Genomic DNA, 18,498 nt, shown 5'->3' with positions numbered 1-18,498 from the left:
ATCTGTCTCATAGGATGATACCAACTAACCTATTTAAGCCCTTTTAACAGAAAGCTTATTAACTCTGCTAGCCCTTAACTGGATTCGACTGAAATTTCTCTCTTAAGGTGGTCGTGCAGATCGCTTCAAGACACTGACCATAAAACTGTACTCCGGTTGAACACCTAATGCAACGAGGTGACCGTCTAACAGTGGTGAATTACAAAAAAATATCCAATTGGAAAGTCCAAAAGGTAACTACGTCCGCTTAACAGAGGTGACCGCTTAATGGAGGTCAAATATATAGTGAATATGTGAATTTGAATGGTGACCTTTTAAAAGAGGGTGACCGCTTAACAGATGGCCGCTTAATAGAGGTGATCGCTCAACGGAGGTCAACTATATAGTGAATATATGAATTTGAATGGTGACCTCTTCAAATTAAAGAGGGTGACCGCTTAACAGGGTTTGACTGTAATTTGATTTAAGACCTGTTGCGCTAATTTAATTTCGGTAGTTTAAGGAAGGAAGTTTATTGGAGAGGGGCACTAATTTGGGACGGGACCTTTTTTTTGGACCGTGGTACAATATTTGAATGAAAAACAACAGATACTGCGACTGCAGAACCGTAACAATAGGCACTCTGAGAGTCAATGTTCAATATTACGTTCAGATGAGAAAGCAGACTTCATAATTTGTTCCTCGAATCCGTCTATTCTATGTCAATGTCTTAAACTTCATATTCGTGACGAGGGGCGCTTATTGGAAGAGGTTGCTTATTGAAAATAATAATAATAATAATAATAATAATAATAATAATAATAATAATAATAATAATAATAATAACAATAAAAACAGTGCTCAATGGATAGGGTAAGGAATGCGTCATGGAAAGAGAGCACTAAATCGAATCATTACGGTCCCAAAAATAGCTTTAACGTTGTTTAACGTTTTTTTGTCGATTTTTTTAATGGACCATGGTAGCTGGATCTCTTAGGTAACAACCTATCCCAGGATAAATAGGGAGACAATGAAACAAGCTGGTAATAGGAACGGAATTCTTCATCACTGATTTCAAATTGAATTCAATAATAGCAACCACTGGAGATTTGAAACGTACTGTACATACTTTAAATAAGTCGCTTTTATTAGCACGATTGTTATGTCTTAGATGAACTATGAAGTCAACACAATTAAAGTAAAATTAGTTTGCAAATACCTTGCCATTTTTAACGAGCTAAATTTTATAGTATCTTAATTGCGTTTTTGCTCCTCTCTGTCACTGCAAATTGTCGAATACTGCAACTTATTTCATGGCGCAAAAATCCATTACCATAACAGCCACCAATAAGCTGCCACTTAAAATGACTAAAAACCAAGAAAGGATGTTTCATTAGCGACAATTCCTGTTCAATTATCTCAACAAATAAATAATTTAACCTCTGGCAACAAATTGCGTGAGACCACGTGTGTTGCACTCTATTTAGATTCTTCCATAAACAAGGGTCAAACTGATCACCGTTTCACTTTGAGTGGTGCAAACCGGCCAAGAACGTAACTTCGACCACTAACATGAACAAGATCACAGTTTTGGCTGTACTTTTAGCTCTGACTATATTTCATACTGAGGCCAAAAAGACTAAAAAACATGAACTAGAGAAAGCTCAGAAGGAAGTCGAAGAAAACAAAGAACCCGACGAATCCGAAGAGAAGAGCGAGTTCCCGGGCTTCGCGCTCCGAATCCCGATTCCAAATTTCGGTGCCTTGTCTCATATAAGAGAACAGTTGGATAGTCTCTTTACAGGATCGAAGCCGGTCCTTCACGATAAGAGCGGCAAGACTAAAACCACAACCACAACAAACAATTCCACTCACGGTCCGTTCAAGACTTACAGCGTGACGTCGGAGACTGTTTCCACTGATAACAAGACCTCACCACACATTCTGTCCAAGGTTTACAAGTCTATCACAACCCTTGATAAAGATAAGCTACTCAAGGGCAAGGACGGAAAAATCAAGGTACCTTCCGCCCTGGAGTTCGACTTCGGGCCATTCGGACCGCAGTTCCACGATGACTCTGGAGAGGTAGGCTAGAATGCTCTTTTAAAATCTTCATTTGGTGTTTAGATATCGAATAAGGTAATTCGCCTTCATTCATCCCGAAAGGTTTCACTTTGTGAACAGCGACAGCACGTTAAATTAAATTCGTGAACGATAAGTGCGTTGCATTCTCAAATTTTCTGATTTTGAACGCCAGCGCTTGACTCATCACATCTAAATTATGGCACTTGGTATTTTTCTGAAAAACATTATTGTCATCGAGTGATAAAATATCCAGCCGAAAGATGCGTTTTGACGATTATAGTAATAATTACCCTGCACAAATTGCTTTGATTTGATATGTCCATTCCATTTTTAAGCCAATGATTTCAAACGGTCATATTTGCGCGTGGAGAAAGCGCCTCAATTCGTTACGTCACTGCCATATTTATTTACGGTATGTTTATTTGCGGGGCTTCTGTCAGTCATGTAATTGACTTTTCGTAACGAACTCAGTGATGGACGATTACTCAGTTAAATCACGGACAAGAGAAAAAAAAAAAAACATCTGTTCAAGAAAGCAACTCAATCTTTGCTGAGATCAGATCTTTTTTTGGTCTTCGGATGCTGACAGCTTTTTACTGGTACCAGCCAAGAAACCTGTCGTGCAAAAACAGACTGTTAAAATGTCGTTTTCAAGATACAAAAGCTTACTCGATGGCAGGAAAATGTGAAATTAATTTAGAATCAAATGAAGATATTTAAAGCCAATGATTTTCGAACCAGACGCTCTTGTTTCGAACTTACTCCAAATTATTCGACCGCAACCAAGGCTACAGATTGTACTTTCAAGACAATCAAATCGAATAATTTCAATATACATATTTTAAAAACCGTGATGTTTATTTTGTTTTCACGACAGTATATCAAAGTTAATTTCTCAATATTTATAATTTTCAGAAGTATTTCCATGATAAATTGCTTTAAAATGTTTCTTTTTAAACTCGTCAGTTCTCAAATGGGTGTAAGCACTATTCCAAGTTTTTAGATTTTTGGGAAAACGAACGAGGCCTGTTTCTTTTCCTACAGGTCATCCAGCAAAATTGCAGGAGTTTTACCTGTCGTAGTTGGAGGGATTTTCCTATCCTATTGAACCATTTAGTTCTAGATCATTCTCGAAACTGACTTCGTGTTTCTGTATTTCAGAGATGCGAGCAATCTGCTGACTGTAAGAATGCGCAGTATTGTGACGCGTTCCTCAGGGTATGTCGGGAACGATTGGGTGATGGGGCGGCATGTACACAGAAGGACCAGTGCGACAGTAAATACAGGTGTACCTGGGGCCGCTGCATAAAGAACTCTGAGGAAGGAAGTTCAGGTTAGAGTTCATTTGTTTTATTGTCGTCAGCAGATAACATCCGTAGCTTACTGCTTGACGCCTAGAGGACTGTATATACAATAAGATTATAGCACTGAAATCTTTGCAAAAAGCTCACTGGAGCTTGCTTAATTAAGATTTCCTACCCTTATACTTCTTCTATTATCATTGATTTCGCGACTTCAGAGAGTAATGAATGTAAGGAAAAATAAGTTATTACAAAGAGTGAAATAGATTTTTTAAAGTGAACTTTGAGATCATTTTTATTGGCTTTAACAGATTACGAGTGGTAACAAGTGTTGTCTGGTTACATGCAACTTTACACTATTGCTTAAAGAAGCTCAGTCACGGTTTGCGCATATTGAAAAGTTTAGCCTCAATTTTTCAAATTCGTCGTTTGTAATCCGTGTCAATCTTCTCCATCGTTAGCCATCCTTGTTCCTTTATGGTTTATCATTATCTCTTCCTTGTTTTTCTACCTTATTAAACTGTCATTTTCAGGTTTCCTACCATTTCAGGGTAATTTTGTATGTTGCCAAAATAACTCAAAATACCGTGACTGAACTCCTTTAACGTATGCAACGAGAGCGATGATTTAATGGCAAAATTCTTGCTGACTTGTGCCAGTGCTCAGATACTCGAATGTTGATAATTTTTGTCCATCCCCTAATATTGATTTGATCCTGGATTTTCTGGTTTGTAAGAGGATAGTGTATGTATTAAAAAACAAGTATATTCAGTTGCAACTCCGCTGATTACAACTGAGAAACATAATCTAATGGAAAATAATATTAAAAGAATAAATTAATTTCTTCGCATAACTTTTACAACAACAACAAAAAAAATCTGTATTTGGAACTGTTGATACGAACGCAACAAGAGGTCAGCAGGGGGCAAAAGCAAATGAAATTTATATACTGGGAGTAATTGGAAAAGCGCTCTCAGAGCAAGTTCGAATTAGTACCCATTCCTTTTTCTTTAAAAATGTTCCAGACGCCCAACCCTCATAAACCACTGGCGGATCCAGACCTTAAGCTCAGGAGGGGGCCCGGTTTTGTTTTGCTTGCCTTGCTGGCTTTTCTTCCTTCTGTGATTTCTTCTTTTTGTTACCCAAAATAAGGGGGGGGGCGGTCCCTCCCCTCCCTAGATCCGCCACTGTAAACCGACAAGCTCTGAAATATTCTGAACGCTGACATAGGTAGTGCGAATAACATGACTTATCGTAGCAGTCAAACATTATTACATAATAGCAGTTTTGTTAGCTGTGGCATTTGTTTAGCATTTAAGAAGGCCGGCTTTCAAAAATCACACTGTCGGTTTAGTGTCTCACAATCATTTTTTTCAAGTTGAATAGCAAATGTTCTTTGCACCAAGTACCAGAAGTGCAAATGGTGCGATTTTATCTTGTCTCCGAAAAATGAATACTACAAGCTATAACAATTGATATCACAATTTTCCAGAACTCGAAAACGCTAAAATAATTCCAAATAAGTAGACCAAAGCGAAAGATGGCTTTGAGTTGTTGAAGTCAAAAACTGCATGTTTCGATTCGCCTCGTGTAAGCAGCTGAAAAAAACAAAAAAACAAAAAACAAAAACAAAAAAAACAAAAACAAAAAGACAAAAAAAAAGACAAAAAACAACCATACATACATAACATTCTCAATCAGTAATTTTGCTGGGGAGGATCGAACGATAACTGTGGCAAAACATCTGCTCCGCAACGACACCACACTGACAGAATACGTTTTTAATTTAATCGATCGGTACAACATTGTAGGTGGGCTGCGAGTACCAGTGAATATAATTCTTACTTTACTAACATTAATTTTCTCACGTCCTCCTCTCTACGCTCAACACGAGTCAGAAAATGACCACGAACCCATTGGCCCGGGTTCGTAAATTAAATAACCCACAGCTATCGACAGATGAATTTTGACGATAAAAGCAATAATTAACACATTGTTAACCTGAGGAGCTTAAATAAATAGATTAAAAAACTCCACAATTCATTGGAATAATGTATTCCTCAAAATCCTTTAAGGAAAAAACTCAGTATTACCCATATACCTTGTGACACTGTAAACACTCAAGGACCTCAAGAGCGAGGATACCCGCACACGGTGACAATTCATTGGTATAATCTTGATCTGTTTCTAAAAATCCCTTTTATGGCAAAATCTCAGCGTTACACATATACCTTGCGACACTGCAAACACTCGAGAGCGAGGATGACAAACATAACCGAGAGTAACTATCATCCTGAAACTATTGTGATTATAAACTGCGTGCTTAATACTCCATTGATGATCATATCCGTCATTGGTAACTCTTTGGTGCTGGCTGCCATATTGAAGACTCCCACGCTTCAGTCAGCGTCTATAATGTTCCTCTGCAGTCTGGCTGTATCAGACCTTCTTGTTGGACTTGTCGTACAACCAATTTACATTGCATATGAACTAACAAGATTTAGTTTTTTGTATCAGCCCATGACAACAATGGCCGTTACTGCAGCAGGCGTCTCTCTGAGTACAATGACCGCCGTAAGTGTGGATAGGTTCTTGGCTCTTCACTATCATATGAGATACCCGAACGTGATGACTTTTCATCGTGCTATGTATACCATAGTTAGTCTTTGGTTGTTAAACTTCCTGGTATCGTTTCTAGCTTTTTGGAAAGTAGCTGCTTACTATTTCGCCATAGCTATAAGTATCCCTATCTACCTCTTTATTTCTAGCATTAGTTACATCAAAATTTATAAGATTGTTCGTCTGCACCAGCTACAAATCGTCGCTCAACAACACGCCATGGGAAGTTTAAATAACGAAAACAACGTGCTGCAATCAGCGAAAAGTGCCAAAAACACTTCTATATATTACATCGTGATGATTCTGTGTTATACACCGCTATTTATCGCCATGACAATTTTATTTTTCTTCACCAGTCATTGGACAGTTGCTTGGAACTTAACAGACACTGCAGCATTTATGAATTCTTCCATAAATCCATTTTTATACTGCTGGCGCCTACGTGAGCTTCGAACAGCAGTCGTGAAAATGGCAAGGAAGATAAAATGTAAGAAGACGGGCGAAAACTTGCCAAGCTGAACTCTTCTAATTGCGTGTATTGTTAGTAGCGAGGAACGAGAAGGACTTTTATTTCTTTAGGATTTTTCTTTTCGCACGTTAGGTTTTTTAACTTGTCCAGCTTAAGCCACAGTAAGATGCATGGTATGAATTTCTAAGGCTACTTCTCTTGAAAGCAATTACAGCGTCGTACGTACTTCGCAGTTTTTCTTAGACGAAAAGGAGACTTAAACTAATAATTGAAATAGCGCCAACTTTTGTAATCATAAAGCTTTTTGTTTCTATGCACCTGCTCGTTGAACAAAGCTTTCGAGCAAAGGTGAAATACAGATTCGTAGGGTGTGAAAAATTGTCAATAGAAAAGAGTGGTGTTCATTTGAATAGTTTATGTAAGGCAGAGTGACTTGTCTAAATGCTATTGGCTACAACTGCATGTCGTTTTAGTCGATATACTTGCTGCGTTCTGCCTGTATGAGCGAATGTGTCATTTTTCATGCCATTTTCTGTGATGACTTTGTGATCAATTTGAGTATGAAAAATCTGACCAAAACATAATACTCGTCAATATTAAAAGCAAACGATAATAAACACCTTTCACATAATATATAGACCGATTTCAGTCCTTCTATGTTCTGTATAAAATTTTAGAAAAGCAAAATAATGTGGCAAGACAATATACCTTGATAAACACAACATGCACTTTCACAACAAAAGACAATAAAAAACAAACAAACAAACAAAAACAAAACAAAGACCAAACAACTTTGAAGGTAGTGAGTAAATTGCTGCGATTAATAGATGACAAACAGTACACTTCTGGTTTATTTTCGCGTTTGCTAAGGCGTTTGATTATCATGAATATTTTTTGGGAAAATTTTAGTATTAAGGAACAAGAGCTCCCCCTCTATTCCCCCATAGGGAGGAAGAATTTACCGCCGCTGATCAGCTCTGTGGGTCTAACAAAAATCAATCTCTACTACCAGGAGCCATAATCGGGGATTATGGCTCCTGCTACTATACGATGAAAAGGAATATTATTCACTGAGTAAGGCAGTGCAATTACTATTCCAAGTTGGATATATTCGTGACCGTAATAGACCTTTTCCCCATTGCAACAAACAATAGCGCCGAGTCGAGGTCAGGGTAGACAAAAATGTCCACCCCAACCTCGCTCTGGTGCTATTGTTCGTACGCACTGAAGTGGAGTGCGGGAGAGGTCTATTGGGTGATTTTGACAGAAACAATAACAACATGCCACATGAAGCGGTAATCAAATCTTTCTTTTTTCAGTCGTCCACCCATGGACTGGATTTCCATAGAATCATGATTAACTTTCCCGAAATTTAGTCAGCAGTATACGTTAATAAGGTCGGCACACACGAGGGGACTATTTCCTTGCGACTAGTCACTGCAACAAGTCGCGGGGACAAGTCCCATCGTGTGAACTGGCCATTTTTGCTTCAAAATCTAGTCGCAGGACAAACTTTGGTCCCTTCGACTAGTCCCACGAATTCAAACCAGTTTGGTCCCTGTGACCAGTCCCTTCGTATAAGCTCTTCAGGAGACTAGTTGCAGGGACTAGTCGCAGGGATTAGTCCCCTCGTGTGTGTCGTTGCTCCGCGTATAGGGTGGAGAAATAACCGAGGTCCTCAGAATAGCGGAATCTTTGTTTACAACTTTGTAATTACCAATTTTCAATTACGTTCTAAAGACAAAAAGTAATAAACAAAAACTGAAAACAGAGCAAGCAAACATACAACAAACATACATACAAACAAACAAACAAACAGACAAATAAACAACAAACAAACCAAAAAGCAAATGTTCAAATTTAATGTGATCAAATGGATACATAAATATGGTTCCAAGCCAGATCTTTGCTTTTGTGTCCCAAAACGAGTTTGAGTTACTGCATACCAAGCTCCTGATAATTACCTTACGTGTTAACAGTAAGCAAAGTAGTGTGAGAGACTGAGAAGTGAGACAAATTGAATACGAAGGGAAAACGCCTTTCTCGCCTCACGTCCTTGACCATTGGTGCTATTGTGTCTGGCGGTAATGATGCAAAGGGGCGTTATTCTTACCACAGTCAGTTTTGCTCGCGCAGACAATAAGGTTTGCAAGCAACCCCAAGAAGAAACGAAAACGCGATTCAGCATTAATTAAGATCGCGTGAAACCAACTTTTTAATAGAATTTTTATTTTTCAAGTGTCTCATATGATGGTTATAGACTGTAGCAAAAAGCACCTTGAGAAATAAGAATTTAAAAACATCTGTGTACGTTTTATAAATGAGCTAAAAGTTGTTTTTTTAGACCCTCTAGCATTCTCAAAATTCCTTGGTCATTTTATTGGAACGTCTGATACCTCGAGCATTGATTCTCAGCTGAATTATCGTCTGCAGGTACATTCTGTGACTCAGACAGTGAATGCCATTCCACTGACGAGGAACTCAGCTGCAGGGAACAACCTGACATCAGTCGCTTCAGCCGTGTGTGCATGGCTAAGCTGGGAGAGGGAGCCACGTGCGGCCACTCCAGCCTTTTTGATCTGTTCAGAAGAGCCGAGGACGTGTCCAACTACTGCAAAAAGGGACTGGTGTGCAGGACTGTTGGGTAGGATGCTATTGTAATTCAGTGCAGAGAAAGTTTCAAAAAAATATTTAGGCCCTGGGTCACTTCTTTGGATTACTTTTTCAGGGGTCAAAACACAGGACACAACGATCGAAACAAACGATTCAGATATTTTGTTTTAAGATTTTTATTATTGTGCACTATTTACATATTTTTTTCCTGTCAAAATTACAATACATAACAAGAAAAAATGTAGAAATGAAAAAGAAATTACACAAAAAATAACATATAAGAAGTACTTTTTGACTAACGTAGCTTATTTAGGTTCTCGAGTTGGTCACTGACACGTACAAACAACAGGCAAGACAGATGTTTATTATATGGCTAGCTCCGTGAACAGGCAAGATGAACCGAGTCCTTCGCTGTGATTGGTTTCACGAGCGGGCAAGGTGTCGCTATCTTACTTGCTCGGGAGTACTCCCTGTGTCCCGCAACAAAATAGTTTTCTTCCTCTACTTAATAAATCCTTTATTGACTGTTCTGTCAAGATGGCTGGATATTGGCTTCGTTCTGTTTTTTTTGCGAGCTTATGGATCTCGACTCCGTCTCGGTCCATTCACACGCAAAAAAAAGAGAACTTGGCCTACATCCAGCCATCTTGATCTCATGCTTTGTCAATAACCGATATATAATATACCCCAACCTAAAAAACCAATAGGAAGAAGTGCAAAATGAGTGACATACAGTTTTATACAGTTTTGGTTGTAAAACGTGTGCTTTGATTGAATAGTTCGGTGACGTATGTACTACAATAGCTACTTTACATTTTTGATATCCTGAAGAAAAGGATAGGAGCACCGTAAAATGCTGGTGTAATCCGCAGCTTGGATTCGCACAAGCTTTTGAGTTCTTTGAAACCTTCGTCCAAATCTCAAATATAGAGCGTGGCCACTCACGTGGCCAGCAATGCGCAAATTTATTGGAGCAAAAGAAAGTGTTTACATAAGAAAAGAGTTCAACTCCTACAGGACTGGTTTGGTACACTAACATGGCTGCCGTTTCATTGCTTTGGAACACCAATATGGCTGCCATGACGTCATGTGAAAACGCTCTATGGAGCCATGAACTTAAATAAGTTACTGACGTAGACTGAGAAATGATCTTTCTAGCGTTTAATATGATATGAGAAATTATCTTATGGGGCTTGTTGATAAGCCTTTTTCAGAACTTTGAGGTATGTGATAGGAGTAATGCTGCGCGCACGATTTTTAACATCTACTGGATGAATGAATACCAAATTTAGTTCTGCAGGTTTTTTTTATACGATAAGATGCTGATTAGTCACATTTGTTTCACAGGTTCTTTGGACGAAGGGCCTGCATCCGAGGCTACGAGGACAATTCGGAGGAGGCAAAGCCAGTAAGTGACAAGCCTGCGAAAAAAGAAATCAAATCAAGCAAGAACAAGAAAGAGGAAAAGGATAAAAAAATCAAGTTTTAATAAGTAAAAAGCTGTCGACTTAAATGACGGAACCGTGCGGAACAGTTAATCATACTTTATTGAAGTCAAATTATTTTTAATAACTAATTTGTAAGAAGATTAAACTAAAGAAAATAAAACATAAAATCGTATATGTTACTGTTATTATCATAAAAGTACAGGCGGCAAATCAAGAATCCTCTCTTTTCTTCACTTGCAATTGCCTTTCAAATTGAACCTGACTTGTTGACTGTTGTATACAGTTGCTGTATGCACTTGCTGAACATACTCTAATGATTAGACACTTGTTCGGTCCATTACACTCAGACTCTACTCTCAGTACAGGATCTATGTATCTGTTTCGTTTAGCATAATTGTCTTATCGTGTTCAGTAGTATTTGTTAAGAACATTCAAGAAAAAAAAAAAAAAAAAAAAAAACGCTTAATATTGTATAAGAGGAATCTTCCACTTCTACCTTGGTTAAAAAAAAAACTCTACCTGCTCAGTCAAAGTAACAGTATTTGTGGAGCTTCCTAAAAAAATAGAAGTAAAAAATCAAAACGAACAAGGTCTCTGTGGAAAAATGCTACGTGCTGCATAGCTACATGCACAGTGACATAACATATCTACGTTACTGGAATCGCGTGAGGTCTGTAGTGGAGAAAATTGGTCGTGTTTTTTTTTTTTTTGCAGGCTTATGGACCCTGCAGTATATATTTGCTGTCACGTGCATGCAATTTGCAGCACGAAACGTTTTTCCACAGAGCTAGACACTTGTTCGTTACTTTACTTCTATTTCTCGGAAGCTCTACAAGTAGAATCGTTAATAACCTTAGTACACAGGAACAAACCATGATTATCCCGGTGAAGAATATCCATTTATTTAACAGAATGAAAAAAAAACTACAATATTTTGCGGTTCCTTACAACTTCATAAACAGGTGGCTAATTTTCAACCTTGTCCAGTACCCAAGAACGTAGCCTAACATCTCTCTCGAGTTTAATTTTACTCCTCTCAGGTTTTAGCAAAGCAGTGTTGATCAAAAGGCCCAGCATGGATTGTACTCGTTTCTTTTATGTGGGCTGGAGAACCACGCCATCGTTGCGCGCTTGCGCACGAGGAAGAAATAACACTACTGAACCGATCAGAAATAGACTGGTTGACTGACTGTTTGCTTATACGCGCGGGCGTTCCGTTTTTCAGATAAAATAAAGGCGGCTGACAATGAGAGAATTTAGCATTTGATTTTGTTTTTTTTCAAAATAAAGAATTTGGTTCGTGGATTCAGTGATAAACTAGTTACGTCGAGTGTGTTACTTTTACTAAGAAAAAAGCGTTTTATCAACGTTTTGGTAAGAGAGAGCGTCAGTCTTCTTCTTCCTTCAGGCAAATGAAATGGAGTCCTTTTATTCTGAAACGAAAAAACACAAAAAACTAAACTCATATCGGCGTGACGTGAATAACGAAACTATTAGAGGTCAACACAATGCGCATTAGGTTGGGGAAGGGGCGGCGGAGGGGGGGGGGGGGTGCAGGGGCGAGATACCAGGGAAAAAGTTATTCAAATGCTGTTTCTGGAGGCAGCACATTCAACGAAAACAAAATTGGTTTTTGCCATGATTAATAAAAACAACAAAGCAAAACAAAATTAATCATTTCTGTGTAGGATTGACTCTAGCGTTTGTTCCAAGAGTTTTTCTCCAAGTTCTCTTTGGTTTCCCTCCCTTCACAAAAACCAACAATTTTTTATTACCATGAGATCTGGAGTCCGAGGGCCACAGGTTTGTCCTTTGGAATACTGTTACGTGCAAGCCTTGTGAAATAAAGCAGATTTTATTCTGAAACAGTCTTACCCTACATTCTTACACTGCAGTCCAACCTTACATGGTCCACAGTCTGGTTCCACCATACCACCGTCATAAACATGATGGAATAAATTGATTGGGCCACACGACTCAAACTCGTTTAGCAGTGGCTTGCACAAAGACGTATGTGGATTGACCGAAATTTCCCGAACACAACACGACTCCTTGCCGAGGCAGTCCGATGTCCTATCGCAGTATGTACCCGGCTCACCTTGCTCCACACCCTTGGTACAGTGCCCATATTGGCAGACATATCCCTCACAACAGGTCCCTTCAATTTTAAAACATGTCGGTTTAACAAATTGCTATAATGTAGGCAATAACTACATTGGAACTTTCATACGGAAATTAGCACAACATCTGCAACAAAACTAACAATATATCAAATTGCAAATTGCGAAAGGAACCTCGGGTAAAAAATCGGTTGCTTTCGCGGGCTAGTCTGCTAGTTATTTTAGATGCTGTAGTTTGACAAACTAATCGTGAAGCTAGGTATACTTTTTAGGACATGTCAACTTTCAAAGATGACAATAACAATTAGTATCACCCAACTAGTGGACTAATGCAAATCTTGCATTTTAATTGCCTACGAAATTAACAATTAGACCCGTTAACAGATATTTAACAATTAGACCCGTAGCCCTTGCGGGCTACGGGTCTAATTGTTAAATATCAACAATAACCTTATATAACTGCAACTTGACCGTAACTGGAATCAAGTTGCGCAGCCTCATAATAACACCTGTTTTCTGACTAGTTTTCGTACAAACCTCACGTATATAACCAGTGAGGCTCACCATGCTGTCAATATTTACTCTTAGAAGTAAAATATTATGATAATAAATGTTCAACCTGAGTATCTTTGACATTTACCTCAATCTGTCGCTTACCTATGAAGACACTTCTATATTTCTTAAAATGCCATATATCTTAAGTGTAAACAGATTTCTACTCTTCTCACCGATGAAATGACACGATGCTCCAGCGTGTAGACAAGCCCTGCATGTATGGACGTCACAAAATCTCCCGGCTGGGCAGTCTTTGTTGACATTACACTCTTCGCTTCCTGCCTCGACCATTGCGCGGTAATGCCATGGGAACATATTAGAAATGAATTGCTACAGAAGGAAATGAAGGAAAAAAATCTCCATCCGTTGTATTTTTAATTTATTTTACTATAAATTTATTCTGGTGAAAACTGCAGGTATTGACCCTTTAACTAGAACTTGCCCTGACGAGAGGTCTTCTCCCGACTGCATCAGGCCTAAACAGTTTAGTGCCCAGTCTTTAACACCCGAGCTGAAACTGTTGCGTAGAGCACGAATATTTTGCGACTTACTGTTATGAGAGAGCAATTCGACCAAACGTGACTGTATTTTGTTTAACTAATAAGGACGGAAAAGTAGGTCTATTTTGTGATCAAAGGACTAGTGACTCAGTTTACTTTAACATTCTGGTTGTTGAAAGTTCCTCATATCCACGGTATGGTTATCTGATAAATCATAACTGAGGTTCACATCAGTTGAAGGGCTTTCACCAACTGATCAACAATACATAACTTCATTTTTTTTTTTGCCATGGTAAGGAATTGCACGACCAGCTTTTTTTATGTTATTCAGTGATTTGTCCCTTGTGTCGGTACCAGCTTTACGCTTTAAGAGTGAATGCCTACAAAAATGGACCTAAATCGCCTATCAATGGCACAAGTCGAAAAATTGATTTCGCTTGTATTTTGTCCATAGATAGGTCCTAGTAAGAATAGAAACGGACCATAGTTAGTTTCTGCTAATACAGCTTTCTTTGGTAGAAATACGCCAAAAACGATTTCGACCCGATTGGACTAAAAATCTACTTCCGGTTTTGCTGAATTTTCCGAATATTTGATTGCTTCGCGCTCCGCAGAACAGTTACTTGAGAATCTTTCAATGGATTTTATATTCAGTTCAGGTCTTCGTGGTATGACTGAGCGAAAAATAAAATAAATCAAAGTTAGTTTTGAGCCCGAAAAGAGATCAAACTGACACGCAAAATTTTACAGTGTGTGGCAAGAGAATTATTGCTCAAAAACATCGCCATATTTTTCTATGGGCTATAACTTTAAATACCGTAAAAACACTTTCGACGGGTTAAATATACACCCACCTGTTAGGCTATCAAAAAACATCTCTGGGCAAATGGTTTCAAGTCGCCCGCCTTGACCTGTGTTTGTCATAGATTTTGCCCAAAATCCGCCGTTGGAATGTAAACAATTGCGTGACGCGGAAAGCCACTCTCGAGTAAAATATTCGTTTCCAGCAATCCGATGAAAGCAATTTTTGAAACGTTATGTGGATAAAATAATGGAAAATGTTTTTTTTTGTTTAAGTTAGTATAAATGTATATGTTTTTTCATTTGCATTGCAACACCCACGACATCCCTGATAAAGAACGTTGCTACAGTACTCCGGGAAATGATTTTAATACTTGTTTATTTTATTGATTTCACTGATAACTTACAATATAGTGGCAGTTTTAGAGATACACTTAACCAATCCTTTATGGTTTATGGCAATTGAATCATTGATTGACAAATAAAGTCAAGTGGAAATGCCATAATTTCTATAAACTACTAACTGCGTGATGGCATCTCAGCTCTTCTAGCTGTGTAGAAAATTTGTACCTACACAATATGCTCAAACTCAGCTAGAAAACCTGGAATTTCTTGAATTGAATTAGCCCAGGAAGAAATTGCGTTTAAGTTTCGATCATACTGGGAAAAACTCCATCTTTTCTACTTTGGTTGTTTGATCAATTAACTGAAATTGCAGATCATAACACTGGTAGACAAATAAACATTACAGTGGTCGATCTAGGACTAGGTTTACACTAAAGAATTTTTTTTGGATTCGTAAAAGTTCCCGGATTCATCAATTTTAGAGTATTCCGATTAGTAGGGGTTTACAGTGAAAGGATATTCGGATTCTTAACCATTTACACACGACGATAACTCCGGGCACATTCATGATGGAATGGTTAACAAGCAGTTTGTTACCTCGACAACGAGAAACGAAATGCCTCCGAAAATAAGGCTAGGGGTAGGTTGAGACAGTCTGAAGTTTTCTTTCAACTCGCTGACCACGGTACTGTTGTCCATCATGTCAGGTTCCTCCAGGAAGTTATTCTGGTCTTTACTTAATATCTAGAACCGTCGAGGTTTTCGATCGTGCCATCGTCGTCATCTGCGCAGTAAAGTATAAATTGGGTTTCTGAGGAGTATGGTATTACCCATTATAAAAGTGATTACCTACACCTGAAACAGCACGAGGTAATCACCCAGCGACCGCCATCAAATGGCCATCAATGTGCCTACGACTCGACTACGTATACGACTGGATCATGTAATCCGCCATTTTCGTTCCACCGCAAACTCAAAAGATCACAGGCGGAAAAATATGCGGATTCGAGAGAAAATCGTTTACACGACAAAACTCTCCAGATTAAAAAGTTTTCGGATTTAAAGTTCCCACTTTAAATTCCGGGGAGTTTTTTTTTTCGAATTCGTCCACTTTTGTGCAAACGGCAAAATCAATCCGGCACTGAAACGCTCCGAATTCATCACGAATCCGGAACAATTTCCTCTCGTGTAAACCTACAATTCTGGCCATAAGTTGTTGGGACACCTCCCCCTTTTGCGCGCTAAAACCCTCGATTTCAACTACGTCCTTAACGTTTTAGAACAAAAGATGAACAGAAGCAAGTACAATTGACTCCTCTCCCCCCTAGCAATGTTGCATGAAAACGAAGCTATTCTAAAGACTAGATCGGATGTGGGAAAAAAGGAAAAAGGGACAATAGAAAGTTGTTAGACAGTTGTGTTGGAACCAAACGCGATTGCTGAAAAATCGCTATTATTGGAATAAGACGTGAATATCAATCTTCTCGTCTCTTTAGTTCGAGAACACTGTTCTAGGAGGCGAACAATTCTTGAAACGTGGCTATTTTGAAGCTATTGTCAAGGATTTTTTTTCTTCAAGATTTTTATCAACATTGACAGGGGGAGGGGGGTAGGCGGGCTTGCGCGGTTTTGGTCTTAAGAGAGGCTGCTTGTGAAGTCATCTGCCGTAACTGTCCCAACACTTTTGACCAGGATTGTAGTCTTTAATGAACAGCGAATATCCATCTTGTTTTGTTCGCGGAAGTCGGTCACGGAAGAACGAATTTCAATGAAATATATATATATAATTTGATTAAGCAATTAGCCAAAAATAGGTTGGCCGCCAAAACAGTTTAGGGTTTAGCCTAACTCTAACCTTAAGTTTTAAGACTGAAGAAAAAAAGAAAAAAAAGCATTGAGCATTTCAGTTGTTTGAAACAGAAACATTCGCGCACAATGAACTATATGTATAGTACGTGCGTAACCTGGAAAGCAATCCGTCCAGCACAGTAATTGTTCAAATTAACAGCTTACCGAGACACTCGCACTGTCGATGCCTCTTATTTATGATTTAAACTTTTAGGATTTGTTTACTTTACCTTTTCCGACTTTTTAGCAGGAGAAAAGGCACTAAATGTGTTGGTACAAATAAAAAGGTTTAACCGAAAATCGATCCGTCGAAATCAATCAACAAATACAAATTTAATCACTGTAGCGTTCATTCAGATCACGTAAGGCTACAATACAAACCAACAATATCAACTTGTCATTACGCTTAACAAATGAACTTAGAACGATTTTCTTTCTAGAACTCGCTCTTGTAATTAAAATGATCAAGGAAAGAATGACAGCTTAAAACGACATAGCAGTAACACCCGAACTCCAAGTAAATTGCTTTTAATTGACGTTTTTAATTAACGAAATTTCCAAAGCGATGACTTTCAAAATATTAAAGTTAAAAGTGGTCCATTATGTGTTTCTTTTTTTACCGAAATGTTCTAAGATAGCCATCTGCGGTTTGTTGGAAACGAATTATGTATTCACGGTGACCGCCCGCGTCACGCAATTGTTTACATTCTCACGGCGGTTCAGGGAAAAATCTATGAGAAGCACAGGCCAAGGCGGGCGACTTAAAACCATTTGCCCAGAGATATTTTTTGATTTTCAAACAGGTGGGTGTACAGTTAACCCGTAGAAAGTGTTTTTATGGCATTTAAAGTTATAGCCCATAGAAAAATATGGCGATTTTTTAGTGCTATAATTCGTTTGCAACACATCGTAATATTTTGCGTTTCTGTTCGATCTCGTTTCGGGCTCAAAAAAAACCTCGATTTATTTTATTTTTCGCTCAGTCATACCATGAAGACCTGAGCTGAATGTAAAGACCATTGAAAGATTCTCAAGTAGCTGCTGTGCGACGCGCAAAGCAATCAAATTTTCAGAAAATTTAGCATAACAGGAAGTAGATTTTGAGCTCAATCGGGGCAAAATCGTTTTTCGCAAATTTCTCCCCCAAAAAGCTACATTAGCGGAAACTAACTATGGTCCGTTTGTTTCCTAGCTAGGGCCAATCTATGGGCAAAAAATGAGCAAAATCGATTTTTCGACTTGTGCCGTTGTTTGGTCCATAGTTATGGGCACTGGCTCTTAAAATGTTTCAAACTGGGATTTGTTGACAACCGCTCCTGGCTTATGTTTTAAGAACAATTTTTAAGCTAGAAAGCCAAGCTCTGGTCCAGGACCAGTCTATCGTGAACTTTACTTTGCGGTCAGGAAATCACTTATAGAAGATGTATGAAGATGGAATTAATAATAATTTGTGGTATCTTACCCGTTTGTTCGATGATGTATCTTCAACTTTTTGCTCTGTTGAACTCAGAGTGATATTTTTCTTTCCATTGGACTCTGAAACCGCTAACAAGAGTTCTATAAAAAATAGTATCAGTGTTGTTTTTGAAAACATTTTAAGCCATTTTCGTAAGCAAAGCGAGGGCCCTCTTCGTCTGAGTCTTACATATCAATAATTTATTACTATAAAATATGGCATTTGAACCAGTTGGCAGCAGTGACGATCACTGAAGACTAGACTTGAAGTCTAATCTGATATGAATGACATGTAGGAGTCTCTGCCAATATCCCAAAAAGATAATATAATAAAAGCATGCTCCAAGGGGAGAGATATCT

The 18,498-nt window shown here is 38.4% G+C and overlaps 3 protein-coding genes across 3 annotated transcripts; 2 read left to right on the top strand and 1 right to left on the bottom strand.

Moving 5' to 3' along the window:
* The first annotated feature begins 1,457 nt into the window (after window positions 1–1,457).
* Window positions 1,458–10,686, top strand: LOC149118535 (uncharacterized). The gene is made up of 4 exons (XM_089297480.1): window positions 1,458–2,064; window positions 3,226–3,397; window positions 8,887–9,097; window positions 10,414–10,686. The coding sequence occupies exons 1-4, from the start codon at window positions 1,552–1,554 to the stop codon at window positions 10,553–10,555; spliced, it is 1,038 nt and encodes a 345-aa protein (XP_089153606.1). The 5' UTR covers window positions 1,458–1,551; the 3' UTR covers window positions 10,556–10,686.
* On the top strand, window positions 3,404–8,880 carry LOC149118536 (melanocyte-stimulating hormone receptor-like). Its single transcript, XM_089297488.1, has one exon. The coding sequence runs from the start codon at window positions 5,568–5,570 to the stop codon at window positions 6,501–6,503; it is 936 nt and encodes a 311-aa protein (XP_089153614.1). The 5' UTR covers window positions 3,404–5,567; the 3' UTR covers window positions 6,504–8,880.
* Window positions 10,687–11,391: 705 nt separating the features above from the next.
* Window positions 11,392–18,449, bottom strand: LOC110043754 (dickkopf-related protein 3-like). Its single transcript, XM_020749252.2, has 4 exons — window positions 18,146–18,449; window positions 13,363–13,519; window positions 12,390–12,672; window positions 11,392–11,947 (listed from the first exon to the last, which is right to left on the bottom strand). Exons 1-4 carry the CDS (start codon window positions 18,275–18,277, stop codon window positions 11,902–11,904), a joined length of 618 nt encoding a protein of 205 aa, XP_020604911.1. The 5' UTR covers window positions 18,278–18,449; the 3' UTR covers window positions 11,392–11,901.
* Window positions 18,450–18,498: the final 49 nt, after the last annotated feature.

This window comes from Orbicella faveolata, unplaced genomic scaffold, assembly GCF_042242905.1.
Source record: "Orbicella faveolata isolate gen_17 unplaced genomic scaffold, um_ofav_v1 contig_1, whole genome shotgun sequence".
Taxonomy (NCBI): domain Eukaryota; kingdom Metazoa; phylum Cnidaria; class Anthozoa; order Scleractinia; family Merulinidae; genus Orbicella; species Orbicella faveolata.
Note: the sequence above shows the minus strand (reverse complement) of the source record. Positions and strands in the feature narration are given on the sequence as shown.